Below are 13,393 nucleotides of genomic sequence, written 5' to 3'. Positions count from 1 at the left end.
GTGTTCCCTTCCCTCCCTGCCCAGACTGAGCATCCAAATGTCTCTGTCTTGGTATTTATTATGTTTCCACCCTGTTTTCTATACAGTTTCCTCTGGATTAATTAAAACCGAAATTGTACAATAATACTTTTAATTTCTAAATCTATTTTTAATATGGCAGAGGAAGAAAATTATGTGGAGTGGTGCAGCGGTGGCCTAGAGGTGGAGCTCTCACCTCACAATCAGGAGGCTGTGAGTTCGATCCTAGGTAGAGGCAGATATTTCTCTCTCTGGGCACAATGAGAATATATCCGCTGAATGAAACTCCGCATTGGCGACAGGAAGGGCATCCGGCCATTAAAACACTCTGCTAGCTCCATTCAGTTGCCCAGACTCCACCCCACAAGGGATTATGGGGTTGTTAAAAGAAGAAGAGGAAGAAAATTATGTAGTGGGAACAGTCATATTAGCTATATTAACTTGGTTAATATGATTAATATATTTTGAAACCAGCCCATGGGAAGTGGTGGGCAAGTGCGCGCATGCACAAAGTTGCATTTGTGAAAGATGTGCGCACCTGCAAAATCATCCCCTCTTCCTCTGTTGCCACTGCTTCCGCCAGCCCACCAAACCAGAAAGGCTGGGGAACGGTGGTTTAAATGCAAGGTAAATTTAAATATAACATGAAATCAAATTTAGTTCTTCCTGTTTACTTTCTTGGTCATTGCAAAAAATTGTGCAGCCTTAATTTAAAACTAAATCACACAATGTCGGCTTCCCTTTCCATGGGTGTGAAACTCTCTGCTCCTGGACCCTCGTTAAGTGCTTTTTAGAAAAGCTTTTTAAGACTCTATTTGTAAAGAAATCAGGAATGATGTGATACAGTTCATGCCATTGAAGTCCTGAATCCTTGTTAATTAGGTTAACGAAAAGCACATCATGACAGAACTAGCTTGAGGCTCCCAGATATTAAACTCTGTACTAGTTAGTGGGTTTTCGTCTGCTGAGGATCAGTTGCATCTTACCTATTAAGTTTCTTCATTACACTCAGGTGCAGTGTGGTTTCATCGGCATAAGTTCAGCTTGTTGTAATTTAACAGATCACGGTTAAAATAAACGATGGTTGCACGTAACACTGTTCAGCATCTCATTGATTTGAAAGGGCCCTCAGGTTTTCTTTCACATGTGGAAGATTACCTGCCCTTTGTGAGTGGGACCAAGGATTACTTCAGAAGGAAGGACACGGGGGATTTATTTATTCGTTTAATATATGTCTCACCTTTATTTTGCACAACTAGGCATTCAATGTACCGTTGCCACCTCATATTGTCTCCACACAACTATTGCCCTGTGAGGTGGATTGGACTGAGAGAGAGAGAGAAAGTTTCTGGCCCAAAATTACATGGCCAGTTTTCCGGTCCAAGGGAGTACTAGAACTCACAGTCTCCTGGTTTGTAGTTCCTCACCATGATCACCGCACCAGGCTGACTCTCTTAAGTGAAAGAGCAGGTGCATCAGTAAGGCTTTGGGTATGAATTTTATTCTTGAAATTCTTCAACCTCAACCATTTTTTTTTTAAAGGTGGGGGCTATATCGTTGACTCAGCCTTCCATCCTTCCGAGGTCGGTAAAATGACCCAGATTGTTGGGGAGAATATGCTGACTCTAAAACCGCTTAGAGAGGGCTGTAAAACAGTGTAAAGCGGTATATAAGTCTAAATGCTATTGCTATCTACTTTGAGACGACCTTCTCTGGCTCCCTGTCCCAGTGTAATGTGTGAATCCAGTAATGGGCAAGTCAGGACCAAATGTTTATCAAAGAATGAGCTCTTGGCCCTTTAGCTGTTGAGATTGAATTTGTAGTCTACAGATTTCCACTATGGAAGGTGCATAGGGTGAGGTTTTTTTTTTCCTCTCCTCATTTTAATATCCAGGTACTCCTCGACTTAGAACCATTTGTTTAACAACCGTTTGAAGTTCCAACGGCACTATAACAAGTGAATTGCGACCGATCTTTGCACTTATGACTATCTCAGTGTCCCAGTGGTCATGTCATAAAAATTTGGGTGCTTATCAAGCACCATAGGTTAACGGTTGCATCCCCCTGGTCACCTGATCACCATTTGAAACCTTCCCAGCTGGCTTCTGACAAGCAGTCAATGGGGAAAGCCAGATTTGTTTAACGACCGTGGGATTCACTTAATGACTGCAGCCATTCTCTTAACCTTGGCAAAAAAAGGTTATAAAATCAGACATTCCTCATTTAACAATCACCTTATTTAGCCATGGAAATTTTGGTTCCAATTGTGGTCGAAAATCAAGGACTACCACTATAGCAATAGCAATAGCACTTAAAAGTTATATACCGCTTCACAGTGCTTTTACAGCCCTCAGTTTACAGAGTCAGCCTCTTGCCCCTAACTCTCTGGGTCCTCCTTTTACCGACCTCGGAAGGATGGAAGGCTGAGTCAACCTTGAGCCAGTCAGGATCGAACTCCTGGCAGTCAGCAGAATTAGCCTGCAATACTGAATTCTAACCAATGCGCCATCACAGCTCCTTCCTTCCTTCCTTCCTTCCTTCCTTCCTTCCTTCCTTCCTTCCTTCCTTCCTTTCCCAATAGCGCTTAGACGTAAATACCGCTTCACAGTGCTTTTACAGCCCTCTCTATGCGGTTTACAGAGTTAGCTGCTTGCCCCCAACAATCTGGGTCTTCCGTTTACCCACCATGAAAGGATGGAAGGCTGAGTCAACTTTGAGCTGGTCAGGATCGAATGCCAAACTGCCGGCAGCCGGCAGTCAGCAGAAGTAGCCTGCACTACTGCATTCTAACCACTGCCCTACTGCGGCTCTAATATAGCATTTGTTTCCATCCTTGTAAGGCACCCAGATTTGTCAATGAGCGGGCGGACCTAGAAACGTAAACAACGGATAATCAATGTTGTGTTTTTTGCCTCCAGCTATTACCGTGGTGCCGTGGGGGCCTTACTGGTTTACGACATTGCCAAGCACCTGACCTATGAAAATGTGGAACGGTGGTTGAAGGAGCTGCGGGATCATGCAGACAGCAACATTGTCATTATGCTCGTGGGGAACAAAAGCGACCTGCGTCACCTGCGAGCCGTTCCAACAGATGAGGCCCGAGCATTTGCAGGTCAGTGGGTTTGGGACCCCCTCCGATGGTCACCGCGTCCCTGGGATGTCTTCGCCTGTAGAGCGACATATATTGCAGGTTGCTTTAATTGTTCCTGATGCTGCTTGTCTGGCTGCAAAGCTGGAGCTAAAATAGACGCGAGATGAACTCTGTCAAGCCCAACATCGGGCAGCGGCAGGATGTTTTGCAGTAATTTTATTAAATTTAAAAATTTTAAATTTTATTACAATTAAAAAGAAACAAACAGAAAAGAATTAGAAAAATTACAGAAGTTGCTGGAAAGAAAAAATAGGAAGGAAAATAGAAAAGAAGAAAATGATATAGTAAAGAAAAGAAATATACAAAAAATGACTTCTCCTTCATCATAACGAGTATAAATAATTTCATTGGCTTTTAAGATTCAACAAATGATTTCTTCTCATATCTTATCTCTTATCTATAAACAAATCCTTAAAGTCTGGTCAGCAAAAGTCCATTAAGAGGTAACCAAATGTCTGTTTTAACCTTGATCAAATAAACCAACTTTATATGTCTTCCTTTTCTTTTAACAATCTTGCTCTTTAATCCCTTTGAATAATATCCTAGAATTCCTTTCATTTTTTCTTTGTTCTCATAAATTCTTCAGAGTTTTAACAGCCTGTGTTGTAAATCCAGTAGGAGAATTATCCAGGTTTTTTATTTGTGTATCTCTTTCAATTATTAAGACATTAGCTGGTCCAGTGTAACATCTTTTAAAGACAGTGTATGTATAATGTCAGGCCTTCTTAAAATTAGCTTCTGGGTCCATGATTTACAAATATTATTTAATGTTGAATTATTTTGCTCCATTCTGTATTAGTAAGTCAAATTAAATGTTCTTTTCCTTTAATTGTAATCTTCTGGTTCTTTCCCATCGTTTTATGTTTTGCTTTAAAAGAATTCAAAACAACGGCATTTTCCCATGGGAAAAAGTCTTATAATTAATTTTTTTAAATTATATTTCCTTAAAAAGCCCAAAACTCTGTACTATTTGAAAAGGGTTTCCAGTCAACAATGAATGCTGATATTGCCTTTTCTCTGAGTAAAAAACAATAAATCAATTATTCATATCGTTTTCATCAAGCATTCCTCCGTTGTGGATAATGCTGAATCTTTCCATCTTTAATCTCACTGCAGGTATCGTCCCATGACTTTTTTTTCCAAGTGTTTGTCCATCAGTCCCCTGAGAAAAGCCCCTGATTTCAATTGTATATTAATCTTTAAAATCCTCTGCATTAATGTACATATTTGAACTTTCTTTTTTTTTTAACACTTCCACCAACCATGATAAAACCTCCTCTCTTTTCCATTTCCATTTCCATTTCCAGTGTATGTTTGAAGGACCTTTATACACTCTAGAGCATGGGTCTCCAACCTTGGCAACTTTAAGACTTGTGGACTTAGCTGGCTGAGGAACTCTGGGAGCTGAAGTCCACAAGTCTTAAAGTTGCCAAGGTTGGAGTTTAGTTTAGTTTAGTTTAGTTTAGTTTAGTTTAGTTTAGTTTAGTTTAGTTTAGTTTAGTTTAGTTTAGTTTAGTTTAGTTTAGTTTAGTTTAGTTTAGTTTAGTTTAGTTTTATTAGATTTATATACCACCCTACTCCCGAAGGACTCAGGGCGGTGAACAGGCACAAAATAAAATACATAAATACAAAAGTTAAAAGACATAATTAAAACCAGATTAAATAATTTAGCCCGAGACAATTAAAAAATCCCAATAATTTAAAACAGATTAAAATTTCGATTTAAAAGAATTTTAAAACAGGGGAGAAAATTAGGCCAGGCCGGCTTGCTGGAATAGGATAATCTTAAGAGCACGGCGGAAAGTGTGTAGATCCGGGATCCTCCGTATCTCTGGGGGGAGCTCGTTCCAGATAGTGGGTGCCCCCACAGAGAAGGCCCTCCCTCGGGGGGCCACCAGTCGACATTGTTTAGCTGACGGCACCCGGAGGAGCCCCTCTCTTATGAGAGCGTACCGGTCGGTGGGAGGCTGCTTGTGGTAGTAGGCGATCCCGTAAATAACCAGGTCCTAAGCCATGGAGCGCTCTAAAGGTGGTGACCAAAACCTTGAAGCGCACCCGGAAGACCACCGGGAGCCAGTGCAGCTCGCGCAGGAGAGGTGTCACACGGGAGCGCCATGTTGCTCCCATAACCACCCGCGCGGCCGCACTCTGTGCCAGTTGGAGCCTCCGGGTGCTCCTCAAGGGGAGCCCCATGTAGAGACCGTTGCAGTAGTCCAGGCGGGAAGTGACGAGGGCATGAGTGACTGTGTGTAGGGAGTCGCGATCCAGAAAGGGACGCAACTGGCGAATCAGGCGAACCTGATGAAAAATCCTCCCGGTCACGGCCGTCAAGTGCTCTTCTAAAGACAGCCGTGAATCCAGGAGGACACTCAAGTTGCGAGCCCTCTCCGTGGGGGCCAGCGATTCGCCCCCAATAGTCAGCGATGGCGTCAACTGACTATATCGGGACGTCGGAGACCCATGCTCTAGACCAGGGATGTCAAACTGGATTCTGTCCCTAGCCGCATCAGGAGTTTGTTTGCCCTTGGTGAGTTAGGGAGGGTGTGGCCTGGTCATCGTGGCTGACTGGTTGGGTGTCGGCTGGCCCAGGGCAGCAAGGGCCAGCCCCCTGCCCTCTCCGGAACAGCCCCACAGGCCAATTCCGCGGCCTATAGCGGGGTGTATCCAGCCCGCAGGCTGCATGTTTGACATGTCTACTCTAGACAATTTCTCTGGTGACATGTGCCAACAATACATTGTTTTATAAAACTTCTCTTTAAGACTACAGTATAGTGTAAATTTCAATCATATATTTTCCTATTTATATATTTATAACCAAAAATTTTAGCCTTCTCATCCTAGAGGTGGCTCACAGTTACAATGGCCATTCCTAGGGGTACAAGTTCTGATGTTCCCCATCCATAGTCGTGTGACCACAGGTGAGGCACTTAGTGGCCAGGATGCAGCATCCCATGGTAACATGACTGTGTTTTATGACAGTTTTGCCAAAAATTGGCATTTATTTCTAGTTTTTAGCAAAACCAGCCCACTGAGAACTATTAGATTGCTAACAACCATGGCATTTCTCGATGACCACTACAGATAAGGTTGTAAAATCAGATTAATCACTTGCTTTATGACTGTTACAGCTTATGACCATGATGGGCAGGCTCCATATATGTAATAAATTGAGAATTACTTGCACATTCTTTTATAGTTCTTCCCTTATATTTCTATTCTGGTTCTTGAAATATTGAATGAACGAGAGTGGCAAATGGGCAGCCTTGTCTCGTTCCTTTTTGTATCTGACATGGTTTTGTTAGACTTCCATTAACAATTATTTGTGGTTTCTGTGAAGCATAAATCAGTTTTACCCATTTTATAAAATATTCTCCAAAATTCATATCTTCCAAAATCTTGAACAGCAAAGCCCCGTTCGAATGGTCAAAGGCCTTCTCTGCATCTAAGAAAATCAATGCAGCTTGTTTTTCCACTGTGATGTTGCTTCAAATATTCCAAAAAGGCCAACACATTTCTATTGGTGTCCTTTAGGTAAAAATCCATATTGATCCTCATGAATACATTTTTGAAATAGAAATGTTCAGTTTATCAATTAGAATTGTGGCGAATAACTTGTAATTATTAGTGATAGCACTTAGACTTACATACCACTTCATTAATATAGTAAATAACAATATTGGTCTATAATTTCTTGTTAAGGTCAAATCTTGACCCTTTTTAGGTATTAGTGCTATATTGGCCTCTCTTCAACTCTCTGGAGGCTTTATATCTTGGTTCGCGGTAATTTCTATTTGTAAAAGTTCACCCTCAAACCATTTGTAATAAAACCTAATAATCTATCTGGTCCAGGAGCTTTCCCAGTTTAAACTTTTATATAGTTTCAGAAACTTCCTTTATTTTTATAAGTCCATTCATAATTTGTCTCAGAATTCCCAGGAACTTGTGTTTCTTTAGATATTCATCTATATTTTCTAAAGTGATGTCACTTCCTTTGTGCAAGTTAAAATAATATTGATAAAATGCTTTTCTCATGGCCTCATTGTCCTTTAATAGAGTATCTTTTTTCCTTTTGTAAATTTAAATGCCAGCCACTTCCCTTGTTTATTTGAAAACTCAAAATCCTTTGTTTCACATACTTCATTTTTACTTCTATTTTTCTTTGTGTTATAGATAACTGTCATTGTAATAGCTTAATCTGTTAAGAAATGCTTATCTGTGAATTTCTTTTTTTCCCCTTTTATCTCCTCCGAAATAGCTTGGGTTTTCTCTTGTCTCTTCTTTTGGAGCACATTGTTATATTGTATAAAACAATCTCTAATAAACACTTCACATACCCATTCCCAATGACACTTAAACCAGGGCTTTTATCTAAATTTTTATTCAAAGAAATTCTTTTAAATTTCTTTTTACAGTCCTCCACTGTTACTTCTTTCTGTTGCATTTCATGTGAAAGAACTAGTTTTCCTTTTATAAACCAGGCTCACAGGATTATGATCTGAAAAAGTCTTTTGTAATCTCTCTACTTTGGAAACCTCAGAAGCCAAGTTCTTTGAAATCCAATCGTATCTATTCTTAAACAAGAACTAGGCCTTTCTTAAGAATGTGTGTACTCACAGGCAATTCAAGTCATTTCTCTCTCTCCATATATCAAATAGCCCTAAATTGTCCATTAAATTTTTTTTAAAAAGGGGTGATTTATCTTGAGCGATTTTTAACCTTTTTTTCTCAAAAGCTCTGTCCAGTTGTGGGGAGAAACAAACACAATTTTCTCAAGAAAAACTTATAATCTCCCCATAAATCATTTACAGAACAGTACTTTATCCTCATTTGGGGCATAAATTCCCAGGACCCAAAAGTCTCGGCACCAGCCAAATTAATGTCCACCACCAACAAATCTATTATGAGTGTCAGTCAGTACAAGTTCTGGTTTTAGCTGGGGATGAATATACAATTAATTTTAATTAATTAATATACAGTTTATTTTTTTCTTTGCTCCTGCTGAAATAGATTCTTTCCCCATATTTGTATAAATTACTTATGTCCCTTTTTTAATAAGAAAAGAAATATAGGCAAATTATATCTTGTTTTAATTTTTAAAATTTTTCCTCTCTTGAGGAGCGCTTGCTTCATTTATTATTCCATCTTGAGCATTTGTAATCCATAATCCATAAAAACTTTAGAAAAATCAATAGCCGTAGTGCCTTGCTTGATATCATTCCTTTTCAGTTTCCTGTGAAGGCTCTCCTAAGCTGAAATTTAATTCACTTTGTGCTTGCTGACATTAAGACCTGACTGAGATTTTTCACTCACTCCTGGGTCAGCCTGACGCAACAAAAAAAGGCTGCGAAATCTTTTTTTATTTGTTTGTTTTATTGCACATTATTCTTAGATGTGCTTAAGGCATCTCAGTGCCCTTATTTCTAAATCTCTGTTTAGTTACTGATTCCCCATCTCGGCTTCTCTCTGAATCCTGTTCAGCCGAAAGGACATTTCCTTCCTCTGTTTCCTTGTTTATTCTTTTTAAAAAGTTGTTTGTAGTCCTTTCCTTTACGAGGACGGGAGAGGTCATGGCTCAGTGGTGAAGGTGATCCTTGGAGTCCTGTTCTGTGTGTTTAATTTGTGGCATGTTCATGGCCGAAACTGTTTTCAGGGCTCAAAAATAGGAGAACTGCTGGTAGAAATAGTCCTGCATTTACCGCCATAATGGAGCCCGGAGTTTCCGTAAGTTCAGGATGGTCGTACATCGAGGCGCCCATGGGACCAGATCTGATTTTATGACTTAAGTCAGGATGGTCGTACATCGAGGCGCCCATGGGACCAGATCTGATTTTATGACTTTTTGTGCAGCAGTTGTTAAGTGAACATGGCAGCCATTAAGCAAACGCCGTGATACTTAAATTAATCCATGTACTGTGTTTTTTGCCATAAACCTACTAAAATGCAGGAAACTGGCAAAAAACGTCAATCCCAGTCATACGACCATGCAATGCTACAACTGGCTGTACAAGTGAGCTGATTGCCAAGTGCCCAAAATGCAATCATGTGACTGCAAGGATGTGTCCAGTCGTCACAACTCTGGAACCAAGTCGTAAATAGTTTTTTTTTTGGGGGGGGGGGGAGTTGTAACTTTGAATTGTCACTAAGTGACCGTTCATAAAATGAGGACTCCCTGTCGAAATAGTCAGTGGTCTTGCTCTGTATTTAGCAGTATTTAGCCTTGATTCGTCTCCCTCTTTCCAGCTTGCTTTGGTTAACAACAGAATAACAGAGTTGGAAGGGTCCTTGGAGGTCTTCTAGCCGAACCCTCTGCTTATGCAGGAGACCCTAAACCAGGGGCCGGCAACCTTAAACACTCAAAGAGCCACAAAGTTCCTAACTGGAAGCCCCCCACTCAATTCTGGAGCCGACCAGAAGTCCAGTTCCCCCACCATAGAGTCTCTTCCTAGCGCGGCATCCTTTTTTCTCTACCTGTCCTAACCAAAAGCCCTATCAATTGTGGAGCCGACCAGCAACAGGGAGCTGCAGCAGAGGGATGAAAGAGCCACATGCGGCTCCAGAGCTGTGGGTTGCTGACCTCTGCCCTAAACCATTGCGGAGAAATGGCTGTCCAGTCTCTTCTTAAAAGCCTCTAGTGATGGAGCCACCCACAACTTCTTGTGGCAAGCTGTTCCACTGGTTAATTATTCTCACTGTCGGGAAATGTATCCTTAGTTCTAGGTAGCTTCTCTCCTTGATTAGTTTCCATCCGTCACCACTTCTCCGGCCTTCAGATGCTATGGAAAATAGGTTGACTCCTTCCTCCTCTTTGTGGCACCCCCTCAAATACTTCAGCACATCTTTCACTCCCCCCCCCCCCATCCCTCTTATCTTCTCCTGACTTTCCTGATAGTCTATCCAGCAAAATTGCTGGTGCCTGGAACTGCTTTCCTCTGCATATTTGTCAACGAGAATTATATTTTAGTGACCTATCAATCCCATCAACGGGAGTGCCGATCAACTAAACAGTGGCTACGCTTTTTAAAAAAAATTAAACAAGAGTCTGCACTTTTCCCTCCACCCTGAAGGGCAGGAGCAATTAAACTATGGAGCCGTGTGTCCTGACCTCATGGGAATAAATCTGAGTTTCAGACTTGGGTTTATTTCACTCTGGAATGCGGCATTGGGTCCTTTGCACTAATCATGATTAAAAAGGCTTGATTTATATCCCCCTTGCAGTCAAGAGAAGATTTCTGATTAGGGGAGGGGGGGGAGAGAGAGAAGGAGGAAAATGCTGGCAATTGGATTTTGTGTTAGAGAAATGGGCTGCCTCCCCCTTCCTCAATTCCCCACACAGCCTCTTGCACCAAAAATGTTGTTTTCGGGGGATTGCAAAATCCCATCCTGTCTGTGCACAGGATACTTTGCTAATCGTTCAGGAAGGGAAAACGAGAAGTTGTACAGTGAAAAAAGGTTGCCTTTAAACCAGTTTGACGTTCACTCCTATTTTTTCCCCATAATTTTAATAACATCCTTGCCCTTTTGATGAAAGAAGCTTTTTTTTTTTTTTTTTTTAAAGGCATGAACTATACTTACTATCTGGCACTGAAAAAAGTGACTTATGACCGTTTTCCACTCTTATAACCATTAACAACTGAAGTGTTTCACTGGCAAGAAAGGTTGTAAAATGGGGCAAAGCTCACTTAACAACTGTCTTGCTTAGCAACAGAAACGTTGGGTTCCATTGTCGTAAGTCAAGGACTACCTGTATGGTTTTCAAGCAACACCTCCTCATTCTAAGCCTTGGGCCAGCCAGAAGGAAAGGGTTACTGTTCTCCTCTCCCAAATTTGTTCCATAAATCCCTTGAAAAAAAGAAATATCCAAACGCAGTGTGGTTCCTAAAAGTTTACACATAACTGCAAATTAGTTGAATAAAAAGGAGGAAGTTAGAAATCAAAAAAGCCTACCTACTTTTCCAAGTACGGTAGTTTCTCCCCCCCCCCCCCCCCCGGGATTTGGTTTTATTTTCTTTTTTTTAACAGTTATTAAATAATAAATAGCAATGCACTGGAGATCTTAATGTTAGCCATTAAGCTCTGAGACAGAAACCTTTTTTATACTATAAAATAATTGAATGCATTCTGCCATTGTCTCTCAATATGATACTTAGCTTTAATTATACAATTCGAACAGTTTACATTTCATACCTTTTTTCAAAATTATCCTTTTAGCAATAGCATTTATATACTGCTTTCCAGTGCTTTCCAGCCCTCTCTAAGCGGTTTACAGAGTCAGCATATTTTCCCCCAACAATCTGGGTCCTCATTTTACCAACCTCAGAAGGATGGAAGGCTGAGTCAACCTTGAGCCAGTCAGGATCGAACTCCTGGCAATGGAAATACAGCATTAGCCTGCAACGCTGCATTCTAACCACTGCGTGGAAGGAAGGAAGGAAGGAAGGAAGGAAGGAAGGAAGGAAGGAAGGAAGGAAGGAAGGAAGGAAGGAAGGAAGGAGAGAGAAAAGGGCAATACTACTTCACAGTGCTATTCAGCCCTCTAAGCAGTTTACAGAGTCAGCCTCTTGCCCCCAACAATCTGGGTCCTCATTTTACCCACCTCGGAAGGACGGAAGGCTGAGTCAAACTGGAGCCTGGTGAGATTCGAACTGCCAAACTGCAGGCAGCCTACAGTAGCCTGCAGTACTGCGCTCTAACCACTGCTCCACCGTGGCTCGTTAGCATTGATATAACCTCGTTTCGCCTGATCTTTAAATGTTTCCCTTATCGGAACCCCACCCTAGTGTTAATAGTTTCTAGTTTAGATTGCATAATGCCACAATCCCCCAATCTGGTTGTTGGAAAGGAAAAAGAGAAGAGGTGAAGTCACCTGGTTCTTGGTTCAACAAAGGGAAACTGTTCGTATGTCTCCTTATGCAAACACAGCACTATAAAAATATGCTGGCACGGACCGGTTGGTTAAGAAGGGCGTGGAGAAGAATAGAAACTTCGACTCATAAGGGTTTTTTTTTCCCCTTTTGAAGATGTTCCGCTTCTCATCCAAGAAGCTTCTTCAGCTCTGACAGGATAATGGGGAATGGTCTTCAAAAGAAAAAAAAAGAAGAGGTCCAGTTGCCTTCTGAAAAAAGCACCTTTGGGACAACCATGACCTGGATGACTGAGAATCTCTACAGCAGTGTTTCTCAACCTTGGTTGCTGGCTGGGGGATTCTGGGAGTTGAAGTCCACCCATCTTCAAGCTACCAAGGTTGAGAAGCACTGCTCTACAGGCTTTTAGTATACAATTTGGGATGAAGACCCTTTGAATGATGTGGGAGTAGGAATGGATTTCCAGCGGGAAAATAATTGCAGACTACAGGAACCATTTGCACTACTCAGGTGACCCTGAGGACACAGACAAACCTCCAAGTGGCCTCAAGGACCTCTAAAAGGATGCAAATGACCAGCTGTCTGCAAGGAATATAAATCCTTCCATTCCCCACCATCCAAGTCAGAGCTGAAGAAGCTTCTTGGATGAGAAACGAAACATCTTCAAAAGAAAAAAAAAAAGAGAGGTCCAGTTGCCCCCTGAAAAAGCACCTTTGTGACAACCATGACCTGGATGGCTGAGAATCTCTACAGGCTTATAGACTCATAGGGTTGGATGGGACCTTAAAGGTCTCCTAGTATTAACTCCTTGCCCAAAGCAGGAGACCTTATACCAGGGGTGTCAAACTCAATTTCATTGAGGGCCACATCAGGGTTGTGTTTGACCTTGGGAGGGCTGGGGGGGAGGGGGCATGGCCAGCTCGAACTCACTCATGTCAGGGGCGCCCTTGGCGGCCTGAGTGCTCTGCCAGTGAAAATGGGCTCCCAAGCTCTCTTTACGACTGCGACAGCCTCCTGCAACCCTGTGCCAGTGAAAATGGAGCTCAGGAGAGCCCCACATGGCCCTCATGAGCTCTGTTTTCAGCCGTGATGGCCTCCTCCAACCCTCTGCCAGCACAAATGGAACTTGGGAGGGCTGCGTGCTCCGTTTTCACTGGCAGAGGTACCATGGGCTGGTCCTTCCCTGTTTGCAGATTGGCCTCAGGTGTCTTCTGAAGGAGAAGAGATAGGCCAGGAGCCAGGCATTTCCGAGCAGCCGCAGTTAGACAGCAATGGAGATAAGTCTTGGCTGGATCCCCGACAGCGTCAGAAAGACAAGCGCACGCAGCAGAGAAGGAGGCGTGCCAGAGATTAAGCTGAGTCA

At 42.0% G+C, this 13,393-nt stretch overlaps 1 protein-coding gene across 1 annotated transcript in view; it reads left to right on the top strand.

Annotated features, from left to right (window-relative positions):
* RAB11A (RAB11A, member RAS oncogene family) overlaps positions 1 to 13,393 on the top strand; it is a 43,590-nt gene that overhangs the window by 17,482 nt on the left and 12,715 nt on the right. Inside the window, exon 3 of the mRNA XM_070953943.1 lies at positions 2,937 to 3,130. Coding sequence (XP_070810044.1) covers positions 2,937 to 3,130 — 194 coding nt within the window. The remainder of the gene's footprint in view (positions 1 to 2,936; positions 3,131 to 13,393) is intronic.

The sequence above is a fragment of the Pituophis catenifer genome, unplaced genomic scaffold, assembly GCF_029215685.1.
Source record: "Pituophis catenifer annectens isolate HBS135680 unplaced genomic scaffold, rPitCat1.0.hap2 SCAF_14, whole genome shotgun sequence".
Lineage (NCBI taxonomy): Eukaryota > Metazoa > Chordata > Lepidosauria > Squamata > Colubridae > Pituophis > Pituophis catenifer.
The sequence above is the reverse complement of the archived record's forward strand: the minus strand, read 5'-3'. Positions and strand labels throughout refer to the sequence as shown.